This window comes from Leptodactylus fuscus, chromosome 5 (genome assembly GCF_031893055.1).
Source record: "Leptodactylus fuscus isolate aLepFus1 chromosome 5, aLepFus1.hap2, whole genome shotgun sequence".
NCBI lineage: Eukaryota > Metazoa > Chordata > Amphibia > Anura > Leptodactylidae > Leptodactylus > Leptodactylus fuscus.
In genome coordinates this window covers 131,039,757-131,062,790 of record NC_134269.1, presented here as the reverse complement: position 1 = coordinate 131,062,790, position 23,034 = coordinate 131,039,757, and the positions used below count along the sequence as shown (strand labels likewise).

Sequence of the window (23,034 nt, the reverse complement as noted above, 5' to 3'; positions counted from 1 at the left end):
AGTTTTTTGTGCTACTGTATATATACTTATTTGAGCAGAACATATTTAGGACTTCCTTCCAGGCAATTCATTGTTCCCTAATGTCTTCTCAGGTTACAGACATTAATTGTGCAGTCTCAAAAAGATGAAATATTTGCTGTATATTTGCAATACATAATTTATCTATCGACTCTACATCTATCTTTTTATCTAACTATTTAGATTTATCAATGTATTTATGTACTACATATCTTCCAATAGATTTCAATGTAGACATGCCATAAGCACCTAAGAGCCCCCAGGGTACAGGGAACCTATGTAAGTGCATCTACAGAAAATAAATTCACATCTTATGTTTATTGCCTATATCTGATTTTATTTCCCAGATTTTCCCAGTCACTGCTCCATTTGATGGTAGTACTCCTTTAACAATATGCGGATGGGATCTGGTTTTCAGGAAAGATAATTCTGGATTTAAGTCTGCTTCAGTCCTTATTGGAAAAAGTAATTGCAAAATAGATGGAAAAAACAGCAAGCAAAACAAGTAAGATGTTTTCTTTTTATCAATCACATCTGCAGTATATTCAGAATTCATGTTTTATAATAATATTCATATCCATCAGCCAACAAAAAACATCTGTGTCCATGAATTATAGTATATTGTACAAATAGGGAAAGGAATTCACCCAGTTCAGGTGCCCTTGTAATATATAAGATTTCACTGTCTATCCTTCCGTCATTGTGAAATGAGATGCTTCTTTTATAAGCCAGGCTTTGAAGTAGACGTTTCTTACAGGTGATATGTAAAGTCTTCCTGTGGGATTCATATAATTCCACTCAAGTGTAGTAAAATATGTAGAAAATTACTATGTGGCCATGTACTGGAGGTTTTTACTTGTTTCATGAAGGATGTGAATATGTGCTATTGGAATGAGCTATAAATCAAATGAAATGTTACTTGTGTGACAATATGCAATGCCAAGCTTTTTCAAGTGACCCATATACAATACAATACAATATAAGTAACATAAACTATAAAGAGCATCCAGGGGAATAATGCATGTATGTAAAACAATATTTCCTGACATCGCTTCTGATATTTCCCCGACTTATATTGCTGCTATTGCCCATTACATACATTGGCCAAAGCTGCAATACCCAGAATGGTCACTAGTAACATATTTACAGACTAATGTAAGCAATGAAGAAATTGAAGAAATCAGGAAACGGTTAATTTAAGTGGGAGCCAGGACCCCCACCAATATGATATTAGTGGCCTATTATAAAGATAAGCAATCAATATTGTTACCGTAATTTAGAAGTGCCCATTAAGTGCCATGTCTTTTATACTGAAATCTCTTTTTGGCTAGAGCAAAGATTTCTAGTATTTGCCACAATTTAGACACCACTGTGGACAGTAGTGCACGTATAGAGTCGGGACACTGTGCCATGCAGTGCTTCTGTGCCAGAGTAGGAATTGAACTCAGTACTGGACACTGGATTTTTGGAACCATAACAGTTTACCAAGGAACATTTTCTGATACTTCTCATTTTTAGGTTGGTCTGCAAATTAGGCCAAGAAGATACAGTCAGATTTAATATAAGCAGCACGGTGTCAAATGGAAGGAAGGCAGCCAATTTTACCACTTTCTCTTTTGTGGTACGTACAATCTATAGTGAATTAAACATCTCTTGTATAAAATTTCACATATATTTCCTATGATGATGATGATTTGATTTGTTGTTCTTCATTAGAATCCAGTTATAGAAAGCATTACACCAACCTATGGACCACAGTCAGGGGGGACTTTGCTTACTTTGAAAGGACGTTACTTGAACAGTGGACAAGAGAGAAATGTGTACATTGGCAATGAAGTCTGCACCATCAGGAGGTAAATAAGAACAAGTCACGTTTCACTGTATTTTATTTTAACAGAGAATTGTGATAGGATAAGCCAGTCAAATACATAGGATCGCTGTAGTGCTTATACCTGGTCAGCTATCCCACCTGCTATTGCCATGAACATGAACTCTTGGCTATATGTTTGAATGAGGAGAAAGGAATAAGACACTGTTAAATTCTGACAACAGTTTTTCTTCAGTAAAAAGAAAAAGATTGGCCATGTTGAAATCCAACATGCCATTTATTACACATACAGGAAGCCCTATATACATTAAATAATTGGCTGCCTGTTAACATTCTGCATCTGCAGTTTACTCTTGTTGCTTACACTGGCTTTACATGACATTATGAATAAATATATCTTTAGGCAAGTTACATTGCTGCAATCCCATGTGCCTTTTGTAGTTCCCAGGTCCTCACAGCAAACCCTCAGGACCAAAACTGTAATAAGATTGCTCTGCGTCTTACAGCTATATTATGGTGCTTTTATCATGAACTAATGTTAGAACTGCATAATTCTATAGATGTCCTCTCACATGACTTTGAGACCTTTGGATTCCTCAGACATTAGGAAAAGCCTCCACTTCAGTGTCTACACCCCTATAGTTGTGCCATTCTCTGAAATATTAGTAACTTGAAACAAAGTCCCCCAGTTAATATCTCAAAAGATTATTTTTGTTTAATGCCCTAAAAGATGTTTTTTGCCATCCTGGACTGGTGTCCATGAAAAGCATTGTGGATGGAGGATTCATAAATGCCTAAAAGCAAATTCCATGGCTATAATATTTTGCATTGTTGTTAGGGAGTTGCTGGATGAGCAATTCCCCAGTAGCTGCTGTTGAAACCTGAGAGGAAGGGAACAACAAGACGATGAGTCCTAAGACTGAACCCCTCCCCAGTTCCTGCCTATTTACCTCACTTACCCTAGGCAGTAAGGGAAAACTGGGCGACAGACCCTTGCTATGATAAAAATGATGACAAAGACTGATGACAACAGTGATGACAACATCTGCAACGAGTTTGTATGTTCTCCCCAAGTTAGCTTGGATTCCCTCCCATACTCCAAAGACATACTGATAGGGAAAAATGTACATTGTGAGCCCTATATGGGGCTCACAATGTACATAAAAAAAATACATATATATATATATATATATATATATATAGCCAAGGGTCAGAAATATAAATGCAAACAGTATAGAGGCAGAACACACAGAATGGCAATAGCAAGCATTAGGGAGTGGGCTGGAGAGATATTTAAAGGAATCTCCTCTATGCTTGATTGGAGGAATATCAATCAAAAGCACTAAGTTAACTCCCTAGTAGCCAAAGGGAAAAAAAGCACTGGCTGGACTGACACAGGTGTTGTGCTACAACAAAGGAGGCACAGGATCACAACTGAACACACCTCTTGCTCCGAAGCATACAAGCGGGTGATGACGCAGAGGCCCAAACAGGCAAAGGTGTTACTATTGCATGCCATTATGGACAAGTCTCCCCTGTTGTGTTTTCTTTTCATTTATCTGCATTTCTTTATCATCTATTCTTTAATATTCACTTTTGATTATTTTATTTTCACCTTTTCTTTTAGTTACTATGATTATTGAACTATATTTTCTCACATCTCTCACAGTGTATCCAGTACCGCCATTGAGTGCTATACACCAAGAAAAAAAGTTAATAGCTATCGGATTATGCTGAAAATTGACAATGCTCGTCGAGAGGCAAAAAGTTTATTTTCATATAAAGATGATCCAACCATTTCTAAGATACACCCAACAAAGTCTTTCCTCAGGTAGGTGTACCTGTTTTGTGACAGCTGTGAAATGTAAATGAAGGTAAACGTTTGCTTTTCTGTGAACCGTATTAAGTAGAAGTAGGTCCAGATATATTAGGCTTCGCATATTGTACTTCTGAAACAATAATTTATCCAAAAAAATGTGGTCAACTCAACTTTACTCAACAGACTAAATAATAAGAACTGGGAGGAGAGGTTTATGACTTCTCATTGAAGAGAATCGATAGGAGCAGTACTCCATAGGAAAAAGTATTTCATATTAACTCATGTCAGCTAAACTAGATAGTTCTCCATATGGAAGCGTGACCCAGGTATAAGCTAAATCAGAAACATCTCCACAAGGAAGAGCAATCCAGTAGTAAGCCAAACAAGAACCCCCTACACAAGGAGGCAAGCAATTTGTAAGGCAAACCAAAGACCCCTCCACAAGGAAGAGTGACCCATCTGTAAGCCAAACCAGAGACTGCTCCACAAAAAGGAGTTGCATATATGTAAGCCAAACCAGAGATTTCTCAACAAGAAGGAGTAATCCATCTGTAAGCCAAACCAGAGCCTGCTCCATAATAAAAGGTTATGTATATTTAATCCAAACTGTAGATTTCTCAACAAGGAAAAGTAACCCATCTGTAAGCCAAACCAGAGACATCTCCAAAAGGAAGAGAAACCCATCAGTAAGCCAAACCAGAGACACCTACACAAAGAAGCAACCCATTTGTAATGGAAAACCAAAGACCCCTCCACAAGGAAGAGTAACCCATCTGTAAGCCAAACCAGAGACTGCGCTACAAAAAAGGAATTTCATGTGCGTAAGCCAAACCAGAGATTTCTCAACAAGGAGGAGTGACCCATCTGTAAGCCAAACCAGAAACCGACATGAGCTAGTTTGCATCATAAAAAGACCAAAATTCTGATGCACATTTATCATATCAAATGCAGTGCAGATTATGTCTGATGTATCGTGAGTTGTACCATGTTTAATCTTTCTCTGCAATATTAAAAAAAGAGATGCAGCAGAGGACTGCAGAATAACATGTCACACCAAATCTATGATGACAAAGAAGCATTCTCTGATACAAAATAATAGAGAGTATCTGACAGCCATAAGATGACTATAGAATCACTGTACAGTGTTGTTCTTCTCACACTGGTGTGGCATGTATGTGGCTTTCTTTGTTTGAATGGGTGGCTCACTAGATAGCATACTTGTATTGAAGCACTGGGTAACAAGTTTGCACATTCCCGAATTCTGTTTGGATACTTTTCCCTACACACATAAAAAGTAATGTTGCATTGGAAGCATCCATCAAATTCACCAAGATGTATGTGAGACTAGGAAGTTATATTGTAAGAAAGATGTTAACTCACTAAAGTGTATTGGTATTATATATTGGCACTGTATAAATAATGAGACTAAACAGCTGAAATGTCTGGATAAGTTTATATGAGCAGGTAGCATTTCCATGAGATGGTGTCTACAGTGTTCACTATCTTATCATCCATAGTCTGGAATAATTGTATTGACAGGATATCTTCCTCATTTAATTCATTCCACAGTAGTATATCATACTGAGTGAATACATTGCAGCTGTCATTACATCTAGACATAATCAATAATCCTAGATATGAAGAGTGGACAGCAATTTTACAGACGGCAGGAATTTGGGGGGAGTTTATGGGTATACCATTCCAAAGCTGTGAGACTACCGGCATTAGCAGATTCCTTCCTGAATAGTTTGTATTGTACAATCTTTATATAAATGAGATGAGTATGTAACTTAGCTATGTGCCTGGAAACAAGGAAGATTAGATACATGAAGGGTACATCAATCTACAGGATAAGGATGCTGCCATACTCTAGAATATTGTTTAACATGCAAGACATGTATATGGGATCTATTATGCGTCTATACATTACTGCTGAAATGTGATGTTGGTTTGAAAAGTAATACTTAATGTGATCCACAGTGGAGGAAGCACAATAACTGCACAAGGAACAAACCTGAATGTAGTAGCTTCTCCCCGAATGGTGATCCAGCTATCCGAACAGAACATACAGTACAACATGGTAAGTATTGCATATAAATACATTCATTATAGTGGAATACCATATAATGAGCCAGGGTTCTGAATTCTTTTGTCTCTTATGGATGCAGCATGATACCGATATGATCAAATGCTATTTATAAAGACCTGCCACAAAATCACTAAGTCTCCTTGTTCCCCTACAATTCCATACATTGCAACCCTCTTAGTATTTAGACCTACTAAACTAACTCTGCAAAGGTAGAAACTAGATTTAATGTTCTAAACAAATACAGCCTTGTGCACGCATGAGGATGCAGTCACCATCCCAGCATATACAGAGCAAAAAAAGCCAGTACCTCTCTACAAAGTGAAATGTTGCATTATTTTTTTGTAAGTGAAATCATGTACAAAAGTAATGTATATACTTATAGGATATACATTTAAAGCAAAGAGTCTAAAAATACACCAGATCTATCATCTGGTATCAGTCACTGTGATAATTTTGGCAAATATTCAGACTTCCTGTCTAACTTTACATTGTGTATTAGTAAACGTGAACCATAGTTACTAGAGATGAGCGAACAGTGTTCTATCGAACACATGTTCGATCGGATATCAGGGTGTTCGCCATGTTCGAATCGAATCGAACACCGCGTGGTAAAGTGCGCCAAAATTCGATTCCCCTCCCACCTTCCCTGGCGCCTTTTTTGCACCAATAACAGCGCAGGGGAGGTGGGACAGGAACTACGACACCGGGGGCATTGAAAAAAATTGGAAAAAGTCATTGGCTGCCGAAATCAGGTGACCTCCATTTTAGACGAATAGTGGATTTCAAATCCGGGTCATATGAGAATGTGAACTTTGTGACTATGAGACAGGGATAGCTGTACAGGCAGGGATAGCTAGGGATAACCTTTATTTAGGGGGGAATGTTATTAAAAATAACTTTTTGGGGCTCTATCGGGTGTGTAATTGTGATTTTTGTGAGATAAACTTTTTCCCATAGGGATGCATTGGCCAGCGCTGATTGGCCAAATTCCGTACTCTGGCCAATCAGTGCTGGCCAATGCATTCTATTAGCTTGATGAAGCAGAGTGTGCACAAGGGTTCAAGCGCACCCTCGGCTCTGATGTAGCAGAGCCGAGGCTGCACAAGGGTTCAAGCGCACCCTCGGCTCTGATGTAGGAGAGCCGAGGGTGCACTTGAACCCTTGTGCACCCTCAGCTCTGCTACATCAGAGCCGAGGGTGCGCTTGAACCCTTGTGCACACTCTGCTTCATCAAGCTAATAGAATGCATTGGCCAGCGCTGATTGGCCAATGTATTCTATTAGCCTGATGAAGTAGAGCTGAATGTGTGTGCTAAGCACACACATTCAGCTCTACTTCATCGGGCTAATAGAATGCATTGGCCAGCGCTGATTGGCCAGAGTACGGAACTCGACCAATCAGCGCTGGCTCTGCTGGAGGAGGCGGAGTCTAAGATCGCTCCACACCAGTCTCCATTCAGGTCCGACCTTAGACTCCGCCTCCTCCGGCAGAGCCAGCGCTGATTGGCCGAAGGCTGGCCAATGCATTCCTATGCAAATGCAGAGACTTAGCAGTGCTGAGTCAGTTTTGCTCAACTACACATCTGATGCACACTCGGCACTGCTACATCAGATGTAGCAATCTGATGTAGCAGAGCCGAGGGTGCACTAGAACCCCTGTGCAAACTCAGTTCACGCTAATAGAATGCATTGGCCAGCGCTGATTGGCCAATGCATTCTATTAGCCCGATGAAGTAGAGCTGAATGTGTGTAGCACACACATTCAGCTCTACTTCATCGGGCTAATAGAATGCATTGGCCAGCGCTGATTGGCCGAATTCCGTACTCTGGCCAATCAGCACTGGCTAATGCATTGTATTGGCGTGATGAAGCAGTGCTGAATGTGTGTGCTTAGCACACACATTCAGCTCTACTTCATCGGGCTAATAGAATGCATTGGCCAGCGCTGATTGGCCAGAGTACGGAATTCGGCCAATCAGCGCTGGCTCTGCTGGAGGAGGCGGAGTCTAAGATCGCTCCACACCAGTCTCCATTCAGGTCCGACCTTAGACTCCGCCTCCTCCAGCAGAGCCAGCGCTGATTGGCCGAATTCCGTACTCTGGCCAATCAGCACTGGCTAATGCATTGTATTGGCGTGATGAAGCAGTGCTGAATGTGTGTGCTTAGCACACACATTCAGCTCTACTTCATCGGGCTAATAGAATGCATTGGCCAGCGCTGATTGGCCGAATTCCGTACTCTGGCCAATCAGCACTGGCTAATGCATTGTATTGGCGTGATGAAGCAGTGCTGAATGTGTGTGCTTAGCACACACATTCAGCTCTACTTCATCGGGCTAATAGAATGCATTGGCCAGCGCTGATTGGCCGAATTCCGTACTCTGGCCAATCAGCACTGGCTAATGCATTGTATTGGCGTGATGAAGCAGTGCTGAATGAGTGTGCTTAGCACACACATTCAGCTCTACTTCATCGGGCTAATAGAATGCATTGGCCAATCAGCGCTGGCCAATGCATTCTATTAGCGTGAACTGAGTTTGCACAGGGGTTCTAGTGCACCCTCGGCTCTGCTACATCAGATTGCTACATCTGATGTAGCAGTGCCGAGTGTGCATCAGATGTGTAGTTGAGCAAAACTGACTCAGCACTGCTAAGTCTCTGCATTCGCATAGGAATGCATTGGCCAGCCTTCGGCCAATCAGCGCTGGCTCTGCCGGAGGAGGCGGAGTCTAAGGTCGGACCTGAATGGAGACTGGTGTGGAGCGATCTTAGACTCCGCCTCCTCCAGCAGAGCCAGCGCTGATTGGTCGAGTTCCGTACTCTGGCCAATCAGCACTGGCCAATGCATTTCTATGGGGAAAAGTTAGCTTGCGAAAATCGCAAACTGACAGGGATTTCCATGAAATAAAGTGACTTTTATGCCCCCAGACATGCTTCCCCTGCTGTCCCAGTGTCATTCCAGGGTGTTGGTATCATTTCCTGGGGTGTCATAGTGGACTTGGTGACCCTCCAGACACGAATTTGGGTTTCCCCCTTAACGAGTTTATGTTCCCCATAGACTATAATGGGGTTCGAAACCCATTCGAACACTCGAACAGTGAGCGGCTGTTCGAATCGAATTTCGAACCTCGAACATTTTAGTGTTCGCTCATCTCTAATAGTTACCAGCCAAGAGAAATTTACCTAGCTGAGTTACCCTTGTTCTCTCTCCATTCTTCAAGTGTCTCTGTATTTTTAGCATTTTTATAGTTTGGACATTACGTGTATGAACCAGAATGTTCAGACTGAAAATTCTATAGGCCTAGACCAGCAAGGGTGAACCTTCTAAAGACCGAGTGTCCAGACTTCCACCCAAAACCCACTAAATTATGGCAAAAGTGCCAACATGGCAATTTAACCTTAAAACTGTCTGGATCTACAATTGCAGATAGTTACAGACCCGCAAATTACAGTTGTTTGAATGGGGTTTTACAGAGCTTGTACTGAAAGGTAAAGGTCTCTGAATTTTGAACAATTAATGTTCACTATTTGCATCGCACAGGATCTGTTTTATAGTGACTGTACAATGTTATTACAACCTGTACTGTCTGCTATAAATCAGATACTGTGTGATATAAATAGTGAAGGGGCCCCCACACAGTACAATCTGCCCCTCACTGGCCCACACACGACAGTATATGCTCCACAGTGGCCCCCAGACAGTATCATATGCTCCACAGTAGGCCCCCACACAGTATTATATGCTCCACAGTAGGCCCCCAACAGTATTATATGCTCCACAGTAGGCCCCCACATGGTATTATATGCTCCACAGTAGGCCCCAACACATAGTATTATATGCTCCACAGTAGCCCTCCACACAGTATTATATGTTCCAAAGTACACCCCCCCACATACAGAATTATATGTTCCACAGTACGCCCCCACACACAGTATTATATGCTCCACAGTTGCCCCACACACAGTACTCTATGTTCCACAGTATGCCCCTACACAGTATTATATACTCCACAGTACGCCCCCACACATACACACTCAGTATTATATGCTCCACAGTAGGCCCCTTTCCCCCACACTGTCTCATGAAAAGCTGCTGGGCATCCTCCTTCTTCTGACTGATTTACATCATCATGCTTTTGTCGGGACAGAGGTCACACTCTGCAGTCAGTGTACTGCGGCCTGCATTGACATTGATTTCGGATGTATGTGTATTAGCACATACAACTGAAAGAAGTGATCACTCACTAACGGGGAATCCTGTACCGGGCGATCCGAGCGACTGTGTATGTGCCATAGGTTCCCAATCACAGGCCTAGACCAAAGAGAGAGTTGAGTCGTTTTTGAGTAAGGGCCCAACTGAGTGCCTTGTTGTTGCAGGTGGGCTCAAACAACCTTACATTAAAAAGTAAATAAGGACATGGTGCCGGGTCCACTTCAGGTTGTTTGAAGCAGACATCTCACAGTGGACCCACCTGCAGCAAAAAAACTGTAAAAAAAAAAAAGGTTGGTTATCACAGCAGCTTTCACTCACAATTCCTGGATGACTGCCCCCAGCTTTGTACGCTTGCAAACAAACATGCTGCAATAATTGATTACTACATGCTAAAAACCTGCAGCGCAAGATACTTTCCATTGTGTTTTTTTTTTCTTCAGTGTGTGGATGGGATTTGTTTAAATTCCATATACTACACTGCTACTGTAGTTCACAACAGCTTAGCCACCATTGATTTTGTAGAAATTTTGCAGAGAATAACCTTCTGTGAACTTGCCACGTGTGTCCCCAAGCTATAGCAGTAATTCAATTAAAAATAATGTATATATGTCATAGATAGATAGATAGATAGATAGATAGATAGATAGATAGATAGTGCCTATGGTAGTTGGAAAATTGGATTTCTTTGAGAATGAAATCATGCAATCTTAAATAAATAAAAAATGATAGCTATATTACTATTTGTTTTAATATTGTTCCAATGTACTTTTATTACATTGTTTGTTTTTGTATCGATGTTAGTCCCTGCAGTCAAGAAAATAAGTGTCCCTGTTAGTGACGGGAAAATCAGACTTGTTTACCAAAAACACTGTAGAAATATAGCTGGCCTAAAAATAATGTGATATGGAAAAACATAAGCACTTCACATGAGGAAGAACTAAACAGAACATGGAAAAATGTCAGAGTCAGCCAAGATTCTGTACCTCATCCCAGTGATATAGTGCAAGGCTTTTCAGAGTCCTTTTAGGAACTTGACTTTGTGTTGAACACTGTCATACTGTCCCACCCTTTAGGGCCATATTTTTCCATTATAAGAGAGAGCTGGACACAGCATGAACTCCATTCATTTACAAGGCACACCTCTTGAAGCAATGAGTCAAACACTTCTCTTCACGGGGATTATTTATATAACAGTGACGCCATCCAAAGTGGCAGACTTCAAGCAATTATCGCGTTTTATACATCCTGATTTATCATAATTCTCCATGAAAGAACACAGGATATCAAGGGGTTTTTTTTATATTTTATTAGCATTTTGGACATAGAGTTACCTACACAAAAACTTTATTCTCTTCTTGTTTTCACCACTATGGTCAACCAGAGTTAATTTTTTTGTAGAGATGAATGTCTTTATCAAAGAATAATTCTAAAACTAATATACTTCAACCTCTACCAGGTTAGTCTTCTCTACACCGGGCTGACGAGATGCAATAACATCGAAACAGCCATCCTCGGTTGAGAGACTATACCTGGTAATAATCCCAGCATCATTGCAAAACAAAGGCCTCTTGGAAGGTTGAGCATGATGTTAAAGGGAGCAGCCTTTATTGGGCCATATCACTGAGATTCTGTCTTCCTAATTACATCAGGGAAGACAGGCTTGCACATTCCAGTGCGCGCCCTCTATTGGTTTGCAACACTGAGGCACCTGACTTCCTAATTACATCATGGAAGACAGATTTGCATATTCTTCCCATAATATACTTCAGTAATGGAGCAGTAGAGGCTGGACTGGTGACTGGGTCACTACTCCTGAATAATTAAGTCTAAAATTTCACATTGCAATATTTGTTGAAATAAAAAAAAATTGATGAAATAAAAAAAATGAAAACGCAAAAATTAATTATAAAGCTTATGAAAAATATAGGTGTACATCCAGGGATCAGCTATGTGCGATGCAGAGATAGCAATTGGTAGTCATCTACCATATAAGAATAGTTCAGTATTATGAATGACACATCATAGACACAGCACAGATTTTGCGCTGAGCCCAGGAGCTTGAATCCTCCGTCTGTAATGTATATACACATATGAACACATTATTAACATGTATTGTAATCTTTAATCCTAAAGACACTCAATAAATTGAAGTCGATATACTTATGATGATATTTCTATCTAACAACAATACACATAGGGTTCATTTCTACAGTTGTGTTCTGGCCTACCCAAGAAAACCTGCCACACATATGAATAACCTTATTTATCACCTATACGACTTGTAGCAGAAGATAAAATGAAGAGTACTCGGCCCACTTTTGTTTAGCTTGGCACTGCTACAGTATCAGAGATTCCTGTGATTGTAACGCTCTGGACCTTTTTGTGGTCTTTGATATTGACAAACAGATAATTTTCCGTTTACTCCTATAACACAAACACACGGTAGAGGGGAAATTCAGTTTTTCCCATTAAAAGACACTTAATTCAATCACAACCCAAGGTGCTGCTTTGTGGGCAGTATTCTAATTGAGTAGCCAGTAGATTCAATTACAGCATTTCCTCATTGTTCTGCAATCCAATATTTCTTGAAAACTAAAACCATCATATTCTTCAATTGCTAAAACCAATTTGGAGCTTAAAATGTCATGTCAAATCACATAACAGCAAGGTCATCGCAAATGAGATTTTCCTGCCCCTACCAATCAGTCATATTGCATCACTTCTAAGGAGCATTATTAGATTTTATCATTCCATAAGAGCATCTTCTCCCCTGACCTGCCTGGTAAAATGTTTGGTCTGCACTCGTGAACCACTTCTATAGCACAGCCTCAAAGAGACTTATATATACCACCATTATTAATTTAAGGGACATCACTACTCTTCAGTTGATAACTAGAGCAATGAATTCACCAATAATACAATAAAAAAGAAGGATTACAGAATATACCAGCCCGTCACAGTTCAAGGAACATGTCACCCTCTTCTAAGAAGAAAGGGCTTGGTGTCAGCATAGGGTTTGAAGCCCACTAACTAGAAGAAAATGCTCTTACTTTGAGCAATAGTCTTTGATTTGGAAGTTCTGTTAAATATTGATCATGTCACAGTTTCCAGATACATTAAAACTACAATTATTTCACATGCACTCAACACAGACACAGTAAAATAACAAATAACACTTCATAGTGTTATTAGATCTAACTAATGCTATTGTTTGTTGTCATCATTACGGTAACTAAATACAATTCTGTATTTTACTATTTTCTTAATTTACAATCTACATTAATAGAGCTTAATGGATCTAGAGACACATCTCCAAATTGGTCAAATTACTGCCACCTACACTTTGCAAATTATGTTATGCAAAATAGAGGTGCAAACGAGCTCTAGTTCCTGTGACTTGTATGTTATGTTCTTTAGAGAATGCATATGTAAGTTGGTCGAAGTCACCCCCATCCATGCCATAAGAGGACCTTTCAGCACTTCCACCAACTCTAACTTTTTGCATCCTACAATAGATGCTGCTCTACTTGGTTGAATTTGGAAGTTTCTTTCACTGCCCACCATTCCTGAGCAATCACTGCTCTCAATTTCATCCCTGTATGCTAATTAGGCTCACAACTGTCAGGTGGGTGGTCCACAGCAGTGTGCTTCAGCCTGGGGCCACCTAACAGTAAAGAGCTTATTATGAAGGCCTAGCAAGAAGTAGGAACTGGAGAAAAACTTCCAACTACACTGGAATCATTGAAGTGGGACCTACTAAATGATACAAAGAGTTGGATTTGGTGGAGTTGGTAAAAGATCTTCTTTAAGTGAAAGACTTGTACTTCATGACCAGTAGTCCCCACTCAAGGTAGGCCTGGTACTGGCACATGCATGTATTTTTAAATAATTCCTATACATGATTATCAGGGTAGTCATCTTGCTTGAGCTGTTGAAGTGGCATGAAAAATGTAAAAACAATCACTGTAAATTCTCAGGAACGGAAACTTAATCCGCTTAAAAAAAGCGGTTAGTTGCGTAAACCAGTGGACCCCATAGACTATAATGGGGTCTACTGGGTTTCTGGCTGAAAAATGCGGAGAGAAAAGGCCTTATTCAGGCACAACAAGCAAATTTGTTTTCTTTATACAAACATAATTCAGCATGAAACCATAAAGCTAAGTAATATATTTCTGTTTCCTAACCTAGAAGAGCCAACAAAAATGGCACAATAGAATATCCATTTTTACAGTATCCAATATCCAGTTTACAGGAGTAAACTGCATATTCAAAAACCACAGTCACAGGCTGATCATAAAAACTCATAGGGATCAGAAAAAAAAACAGTCTTAGAACATAATAAGTTGGAAAAAGACAACAGGCAAAGTCTCACAAATGTATACAAAATGTCATCTATTTATTAGCTTTATACATTTTTCATAATGTCCTTGGATACAAATATAAATAATATTCTTCATAGAAATGTTTGGCTTATAAATTATTTCACATTTAATGAATATTAGAAGAGAGACTAAGGATTTACTGTAGTCACTAGTAGAATAAGAATTAGGAAGCAGTTAGAACATGGCCGCCTTTTACGCACAAGTCACGTTTTTAAATATTTAAATGACTTTGATACTGGCAATTGATAAAGTTGTATCATCATATTTCACGAGGCTGATAGAATTTTTCCATGAAGCAGAAAATGATTGAGTCTTATTGTTCTTTAGTGTTATAAACTAGAGCTGGTGCATTAAGTTTACCAGTTACAATTTTTTTTCAAAATCCAGTACACTGACTATGTATGGTACTTAAAGGGGTTGACTAGAAAGGACAACCCCCCCCCCCCCTCCTCCTAAGTGTAACCCCAAACAGGTAAAATCCCTGTAATCTGCTGCTATGAATTCAGGAGCAGCTGTCTCCTAAACATATCACATGACAATTTGGGAATTGTAGTATTATATTGCATTCAGTTAGATTGGCTACCATGTAATAAATGGTCAAGCTGGGTTCACCAGAGCAGGAGCCACCTTTTGCCCCTGTATGAAGACTATATGCCCTACTGCAAGGTGGGGTTCCCCAACCTGTGACTCTCTACCTATTGCAAAACTACAACTCCCAGTATGCCCTGACAGCTTGCATCCTCAAAAATTGCCTGCCCTGAAGAATCAATAGACATACAAATGCTGCATAAATGTCTTCCTAGTCTTTTCAGATGTGCATTTTATGCTCAGTTCTTTCCTTTTTTTCTTTCCGATGTATGAATTGGACTTTGTCTTATTGTTTTTATTAAAACTTCAGTCGGGTATAAATAGATGAAAGGGCACAAATTAAAATAATCTGCCATTTACCACTTATGTTGAAACATTTGATGTTTTAAATGGTTAACTCGGGTTATTTCAAAGAAATATACCTACTATGTAGCACTTCCTTTATGGACTTGTGGTCTTGTGTGTAGAGTTTACGTCTATGACTAAGTCTCCCTTTAAAACCTTGAATGATGAAATTCTACCTTCTTGATGGCAGCTCCTTGTCCCTTTTTATTGGCAGTTTACAATGTGTAAACCACAGTTTTTTATTATGTTGTGTTATACCTCTGATTCACTTTGGTATCACAAATGAAAAGTGAATACATTTCATATTAACCCTTTACAACACAGTAGTGTCTTATAACTAAAGCTATCATAGCCTGGTGTCAGAGCCCAGATCATTTATGGAGTCTAGTTCCCCTGAAACCAGGAGCAGCATTATCTGTTATCTGTTCATGTTGGGTTTCTCCAGGATTGAAAAAAAATGTTGTTTCAGAAAGTAATGGCCTAAGGTCTTAATATCTTTTCTTCTGTATATACTATTACTTGTTTCTAGTTCTTGCCATACGTTTTTTTGTTTTTTTTTTAAATCATTGCTCTGGCAAAGACATTTCTCTGGGGAGCATAAGATATGTTGTTGGTTAAAGGCAACCTGTTATCATATATAGAGCCCTTAAACCGCAGATATAGATGTCACATTTTAAAATATCTGTTGCAGCATAAAGGGAAAAAAAAATCAATTTTTAAAGTAGCATGTACTAGTCATAAGGGAGGACCCAGTATGCTAAGGAGTCAAGCAGCTCTACAGGCTAGGCTACATTATTACCAGCTAGCCTCAGCAGTATCTGGCACTTGTGCAATGAAATATGATGTACTAGTCTCAGCTTCATTTGTACACTGTGCAAGCGCCAGATTGTGACTATACACCACAGGTTTCATAGATATAACAGGATTCTTTGTAATTTGATCTTGCTGTTTAAAACTAAGGCTTAAAGGAACGTCCCGCGGAAAAAAGCACTGCGGGAAAAACCGCAGCGGCAACACATTGTGGTTCTTCCCACAGTGCTTTAGACAAAAAGTATGTGGAGTCTTCCTCTGCAGACTGGTATAATTGACATGCTGCGATTTCCAAAACCGCGCCGGTTGATGCCAAGGTGGTGTTAAGGAGCTGCATATGTGATGACAGTTTCCCTTTAAGTCAAAATATGGAAGCCTGGTTGCATAATGTCTTGTGTTTCTACCATGTATTCAATAGTTCAACATTTAGAATTGAATCAAAAGTGGTTGAGGTAAGATGCAAGGAGCATGAAGAGATAGCATTTACACCTATAGTATTTACAACCTTACTTCCATTTCCTTTATACCAGATTACACAGCTTCCCCAAGTGCTCATAAATTGATACATTTTAAAAAGTTACCTACTAAAATTAGAAGCTTCTCAAATGATATGCATGTGTATATCTTGGATGCATGTATTAATATTATGTGCTAATAAATATTCTCCAAAATGCAAAAAAGCTGTAATGTTCTAGTATTTTGACAAACACAAGATGAGGATCCCGCTGGGTGGCAATGAATTGTTTTTGCTCTGTGTGCGGCTGAGTGATTAGTTCCACATTAACTGTATGATTTCAGACACAGCGAGGGGTTTGCTGCTGCTAAGGCTAAGTCTGTAATCACCGAGAACTAAACTTTGACGCTAATAAAGTCATCACACTTGGTTATAAAAGCCTCTCGTCTGGTGGGAAGTATTTTTGTATGTCTCTGCAAAGGTTAACAATGTGCTTCATTGTGATTTATGGCTTTTTGTAGTAAGAGAAGACGTCAGCAATAGTATTAGTTGATGCCCTACAAGAGGCTATCACAGTGAGCATCGTCGTGCAATGTGTGTGTAGAAAAACTAACTCTATTTGTTATTCTTACACGTTTCCTTGGAAATTGCCACTAACAAATAGTTAAGGAAAAATCTTGCTTATATGCCATGACTGCCCATGCAATTGTAAGATTTATCTAATGAATGATCCACCTTCTTCATTGTAATGTTACTGTCCTCATAAGGGATTGTTCAAAAGGATTTCTTTGTATATGTGTAAATCCGCTTTCCCTGTTAACCATACTTTACTCCTTTCTAGACCTGTGTCCATAGATCTCCATCTGAAATAAGCTGCTCTTCAACCCCATCCCTGAAAGGATTAAATCTTAAACCACCAATTGTAACCCAAGCTTTTTTTGTCTTCGATGGAGTCGTATCTGATACTACTAAATTTACTTTTGTTAATAATCCTGTATTTAAAACATTGAATAAAACTTTGGTGATTTCAATGGGAAACATCCTAGAAATCAAGGTATGTGTTACAGTTCATCAGTTATAATGTGACCAATCTTGGTTATTTGTGTTACGATATATGGTATAATGGATTGCGATGTTTAACTGTCATGGTTTTGTACCAGCATTCCTAAAAGTGCACTAACATTTCCAGAATAAATATTCACATACAGTTATAATGCTCAGTATGTAGATAAAACACAACCAAGAAACATGTCAAAACATTTTGGCTGAACAACACTTTGGGGAAAAACCAGCCCATCTCTCAACCAGATTTACCAGCTCCAACGCAGCCCAAATCATGCTCAAAAGTGTAACTTTATGTTTCCAATTCATATTTATATCCATTCATTATTATATCTAGCATGTACTTTGACCCTAAGTAAATATATTATCTTCTTATGATCACATAAAATATGATAGCATCTACTTATACAAAAATATATACATAAAAGAATCTGATTGCTAAATGTAAGACAGTTATTAAGAGACTTGGTAAAACTAGTTCATATAGCTGCTGCCCCTATACTTAGTAGTTGATATGACTATATTTGATAAGAACAGCCCTTAGTGCGGGTTCACATCTGTGCCCGTGCGCGCTTTAAGCAATCCTGCTGGGTTTCTGTCTTCTGCGCCAAGAAACTGGACAGGGGACGGAAACCTGGCAGTCAGTTTTCAAACCCATTCAAGAGAATGGGTTTGAAAAGTGAGCACCCGTGAGTGTTTTGTACCAGTCCGCAGCGAAACCGTTCTTTTTAACTGGACACAAAGTCGGACACGCATTGCTTAAAGTGCGCACGGGCACAGATGTGAACCCGCCCTTAATGATAAAACATGGGTGCTTTATTGAAACCTGTATTTGTCCATTTTGCATATGTTCCATTTTTAACTCCTATAACTGGTGCTGATCGCTTTGGTTTCAGGGAGATCATATTGATTCTGATGCTGTAAAAGGAGAAGTGCTGAGAGTTGGTAACAAGAGCTGTCAAATTATTCAATCCAAATCAGATTTTGTCTCTTGCGCTGTTTCCAGTGAACTGATGAAAAGCAACAGTGAGCTGAAAATAGAGGTATGATGTGATGATATTTGTCTGTAGAGTTTGTATATCTGTAAACCTAAGTTGTCTTTATACTTTGTCTATGTAGTGTTACAGAAGGTCAGCGTGTTCTCTCCTCATCCTCATTTTGCTCTCCGCTGTTTGTTCAGCAGACATTTGGCTACTGTTGATTGAAATTTCAAATTGTCTTTTTACGCCAGTCATAAATAATTAATCTGTGGGCCTGCGGCGAATGACAAAACTTCTAACACTTGTCATATGTAGAGCTCAGCTGCAATTATCTGAAGAAGCTGCACAAGGCAGGTGCACTTCTGACTGTTAAGACCCCCACCGGGCATTCACACCGATTGAAAATGTAGTCAATATATACCATCTATAATAGCAGTATTCATTCAGGAAGTAACATGTAAGTTTTGATTAACGATATGTGTTCAGGTGCGTTCACACAATGTAAAATGGAGCACAAGCTGGCACGTATACGCGTGTCAGCATTTTGCGCGCTCAAAAAGATCCCATTGATTTCAATGGGAGTTATGAGTGTATATGCCGCGTTATTTTGTGCCCGTAATTTTGTAATCTGCTCCTAGCTTTGGCTCAAAAAACTGCAGCAAAACCTGCAACAAAAGCAGCTTTTCCGCAATGTGCCTTAAACACCTCCAAATATAAAAATATTAAACTTTTGAAAATCTGCCACTAGTCTTTATAGTTTGTGGCCTCTCTCAATTTTACCTGATGGTACAATGACATATTCTTCGAAATAATGGCACTTCAACTGACTATGGTGGCCATTTTTGTCCATAGTAGTTTTCCGACTGTCAAATTGAAAAACTTCTCGAAGCAGAGAGATACATTTTAAACTACATACTTATGTGACTGTAGGATTTATTATGCACTTTATATGTTCTTATATGTTTGTTGTCTTGATTTTAGCTCCTGCAGGAATCTTCCTCCATTGTAATTGGTAAAGTCAAAGTCCAGCCAAACCACAATTACACTGGAATTGTTACGGGGGTCTTGTCCTGCGTCCTGCTGGTTTCAGTTGTGTCGGTTATTTTCATATATGTAAGGAAGAGAAAACAGCTCAAAGGTAAAACGGCTTGTTCTTCAGTTACTTTGTATTACTCTGTTGATGGTAATGGGCTGCTTCCAGCACTCTAACAATATCTTTGTACAGATATAGGCAGTGAGCGAGTCCTGTTTGATGGCAGAGTACATACACCTCATTTGGATAGACTCGTGAGCGCAAGGAGTGTAAGCCCCACAACAGAAATGGTATCCAGCGAATCTGTGGATTACCGGTCAACATTTCCAGAAGGTAGGAGTCCTTTATTATTTATAACAGTTTACATGATCATACATTAATCTGGAGACTTCATGTGTGTAACATTGTTGCCTGTCATGGTTTTCTGTAATTGTACGATAAGGACCATATCATTATGGGACTACAAAGCACTAAAGGACATTATAGTTTCAGACAGAATATGTTGAGAAATTGTCTGGCCGGTGCCACAAGCAGTTGTGGAAATTGTCACATCACCAAAAATCTGATGTCTACGCTCAGCTTTATGGGAGTTGATGTTTTTGCAACTGGACCTGCTACAGCATAACACAGTATATCTGGATCTACTGTCCAGTTACAACTCAAGCTAAAGATACAGTACTCAAGCAGTAAAAGAAAAAGGGAATAGGTGGAAGAATTATTGATAAAGATATTTTACAGAGCTTCCATTTTTATAAAACACGCTTATATTTTATCAAATTTCAGAAAATTCTCCCTTTACAGTGTAAACATGGGTTGGTTTCAATTTAACCATATAATCTCGGACTAAACAATCCTTTATACTATCAGTTTCTGGAAATCAAAGACCCTTATACGTGAGAAAGAAGTTACCAGAATTTGCCCATGTTGGTGGAAGAAGTCTTGTGTGTAAGAAGGTCTCCTAACTTTTCAGATTGACCTTCAAAACCTGATTCTTTTGTTCTCTGACCTTCAAAACCTGATTCTTTTGTTCTCAAGAAAGTTGAACCACTTGTTTAGAAACAAAAGGGGCAAAAAAAATAAGATTGAGTCCATTTTTAGGATAATGAGTTATTTCAACAATGAGACGGCAGTTCTTGTTAAAGAAAGCAAGTGTCTATGATATTAAGGTAATGCCTAGCTGTGTGAAGTCTCTGCAAGTAACTAAACACCAGCTCTGCTTTTATATTTACTCACGTAGACACTGAAAGTGAATAGTTATCACTCATTTCATAGGTGAACAAGACTCTAATGTTTTGCATAGCCAGAAACCCTGTGTTTTACGTGGATGACTCTTCTGTGAATCAGCATATCTTCTCCATATGACTCACACTGGATTACTGATACTATACAGCAGATTACAGCACACTCCCATGTTAATATTTTACATCAGAGTTAATATACATCAGGATGATTGCAAAACTAAATTTTTGATCCCGCTCTCTTGTACAGGATAAGTATTTAGTGTTCCCACAGCAAATATAAGGGTAACAAATAAGGACTTTAACAACTATTATTTGTCTTAATTTTAATACTTCCATCTAATAATCATCTATAAATTTACTAAAAGTCAATAAAATTAGTTAACTATTGTCCAGACTTGCAAAGACTGGTCTATGATATTTTAGGAAGCTTGTGGTTCTGGACCAGTTTTGGGAAGATTTGTGTCTGCCATTCGAATGTATGGTGAATCTAAAAACCTTCAATGATAATAGCAGCTCCTTTTTAATACAGAGGTGGCCAGTACTATTTTATTAGTGCTATGCTATAATATTATGAGAAGTATGCATAGTACTGAATCTGCTGCTTTATTGGTCAAGTCTTGACCGTCAAGATGTAAAGCGCTAGAGTTTGCGTGTCAAGTATGCCGAAGTATAACAAAAGATGCCATTTAAAATATCATTCCAGTAAAATGACAGATATTTCAAACTGGAAGATTTAACAGCTAGCCAGATAGATAGACAGATAGACAGACAGACAGACAGACAGATAGACAGACAGACAGATAGATAGATAGATAGATAGATAGATAGATAGATAACCCCAAGACTGTATATTCAGTGCAATATACTATTCCAGTGACACAGTATTTGTCTTAATGTGAAATAAACAAAAATAAGTTCATAAAATTATCATAGTGCGACAAGTAAGGTTTTGAGATCACATTTTCTAAATCTGGATTTTGGTTGTAAACGATAGCTTAATCCAGTAAAGCCAGATGAGGTTTGCTGTCCCCTTACGTGCTGTGCAGCCGAAGAACTTGTTCAGATATTCACATTAGATTGTTTAGTTCAGTTCCATCTGACTATGGATAAGAAGCTGTATATTTCTTTCTTTCCCTTCCTATCTGCTTCTCTGCATTCCTGATAAGATGAAGATTTTTAGTGAAACTCCCATTCTTAAGCCTGCAGGATATGAATCACCTCCTGGCATTTCCTTGGTTTCATAGTAACTGAACTTTCATCTTAAAGCTGAACACAGATAATGTCATATGCAAAGTGCAGTTTTTCTAATATGTCAAAAGTAAATTATATTCGCAAATAGTGTACATTTTTTTTCCTTACTTCTAATGTATTTCATAAAATACAGTTTCCTTGTTTTCTCCTTCCTTAGTGAGAATTTCCAGAGACAAACAGGTCATAAGCTGTTTAGCTTTATATAGGTTTAGATTAGCATAGAAATCTGCGTTGTCAAACTTAAAGAGGACCTTTCATCAGATCGGGCACATGCAGTTTTATATACTGCTGAAAAGCTGACAGTGCTGTGAATTCAGCGCACTGTCGTCTTTCCCGATCTGTGCCCAGTGTAAAGCGCTATCGGTCCCGGTACCGTAGCGCTTTACAGTCAGAAGGGCGTTTCTGACACTTAGCCAGGGACGCCCTTCTGCTCAGCAGCGCCTATCGCGCTGTACTGTGGAGCGGGGAAGAACGCCCCCACCCTCTGCTCACAGTGCTCGTCCATAGACGAGTGTTATCAGGAGGGGAGGGGCCGTTCCTCCCCAGTCTTAGAGCACAGCGCGATAGGCGCTGCTGGGCAGAAGGGCGTCCCTGGCTAAGTGTCAGAAACGCCCTTCTGACACTAAAGCGCTACTTTACCGGGACCGATAGCGCTCTACACCGGGCACAGATCGGGAAAGCCGATAGTGCGCTGAATTCAGTGCACTGTCAGCTTTACAGCAGTATATAAAACTGCATGTGCCCGATCTGATGAAAGGTCCTCTTTAAACTTAGCTGCAGATGCATGCTTGGCCAAACTGAGCATGTACGAATCTGGAGGAATAGGCAGGAATAGTAATTGGCCAAACAGATGTTTTGCTGATGGTTATTGAAGGTGTATGGCCACCATTAGGCTGAGGCCCCACATTGCGGAAACACAGCTT

General features: G+C 39.3%; 1 protein-coding gene across 1 annotated transcript in view; it reads left to right on the top strand.

Moving 5' to 3' along the window:
* MET (MET proto-oncogene, receptor tyrosine kinase) overlaps positions 1-23,034 on the top strand; it is an 87,253-nt gene that overhangs the window by 48,435 nt on the left and 15,784 nt on the right. The window contains exons 6-14 of the mRNA XM_075274208.1: positions 366-523; positions 1,537-1,639; positions 1,735-1,871; positions 3,516-3,677; positions 5,646-5,745; positions 17,386-17,598; positions 18,503-18,649; positions 19,568-19,724; positions 19,812-19,952. Of these exons, the coding sequence (XP_075130309.1) occupies positions 366-523; positions 1,537-1,639; positions 1,735-1,871; positions 3,516-3,677; positions 5,646-5,745; positions 17,386-17,598; positions 18,503-18,649; positions 19,568-19,724; positions 19,812-19,952 (1,318 nt within the window). The remainder of the gene's footprint in view (positions 1-365; positions 524-1,536; positions 1,640-1,734; positions 1,872-3,515; positions 3,678-5,645; positions 5,746-17,385; positions 17,599-18,502; positions 18,650-19,567; positions 19,725-19,811; positions 19,953-23,034) is intronic.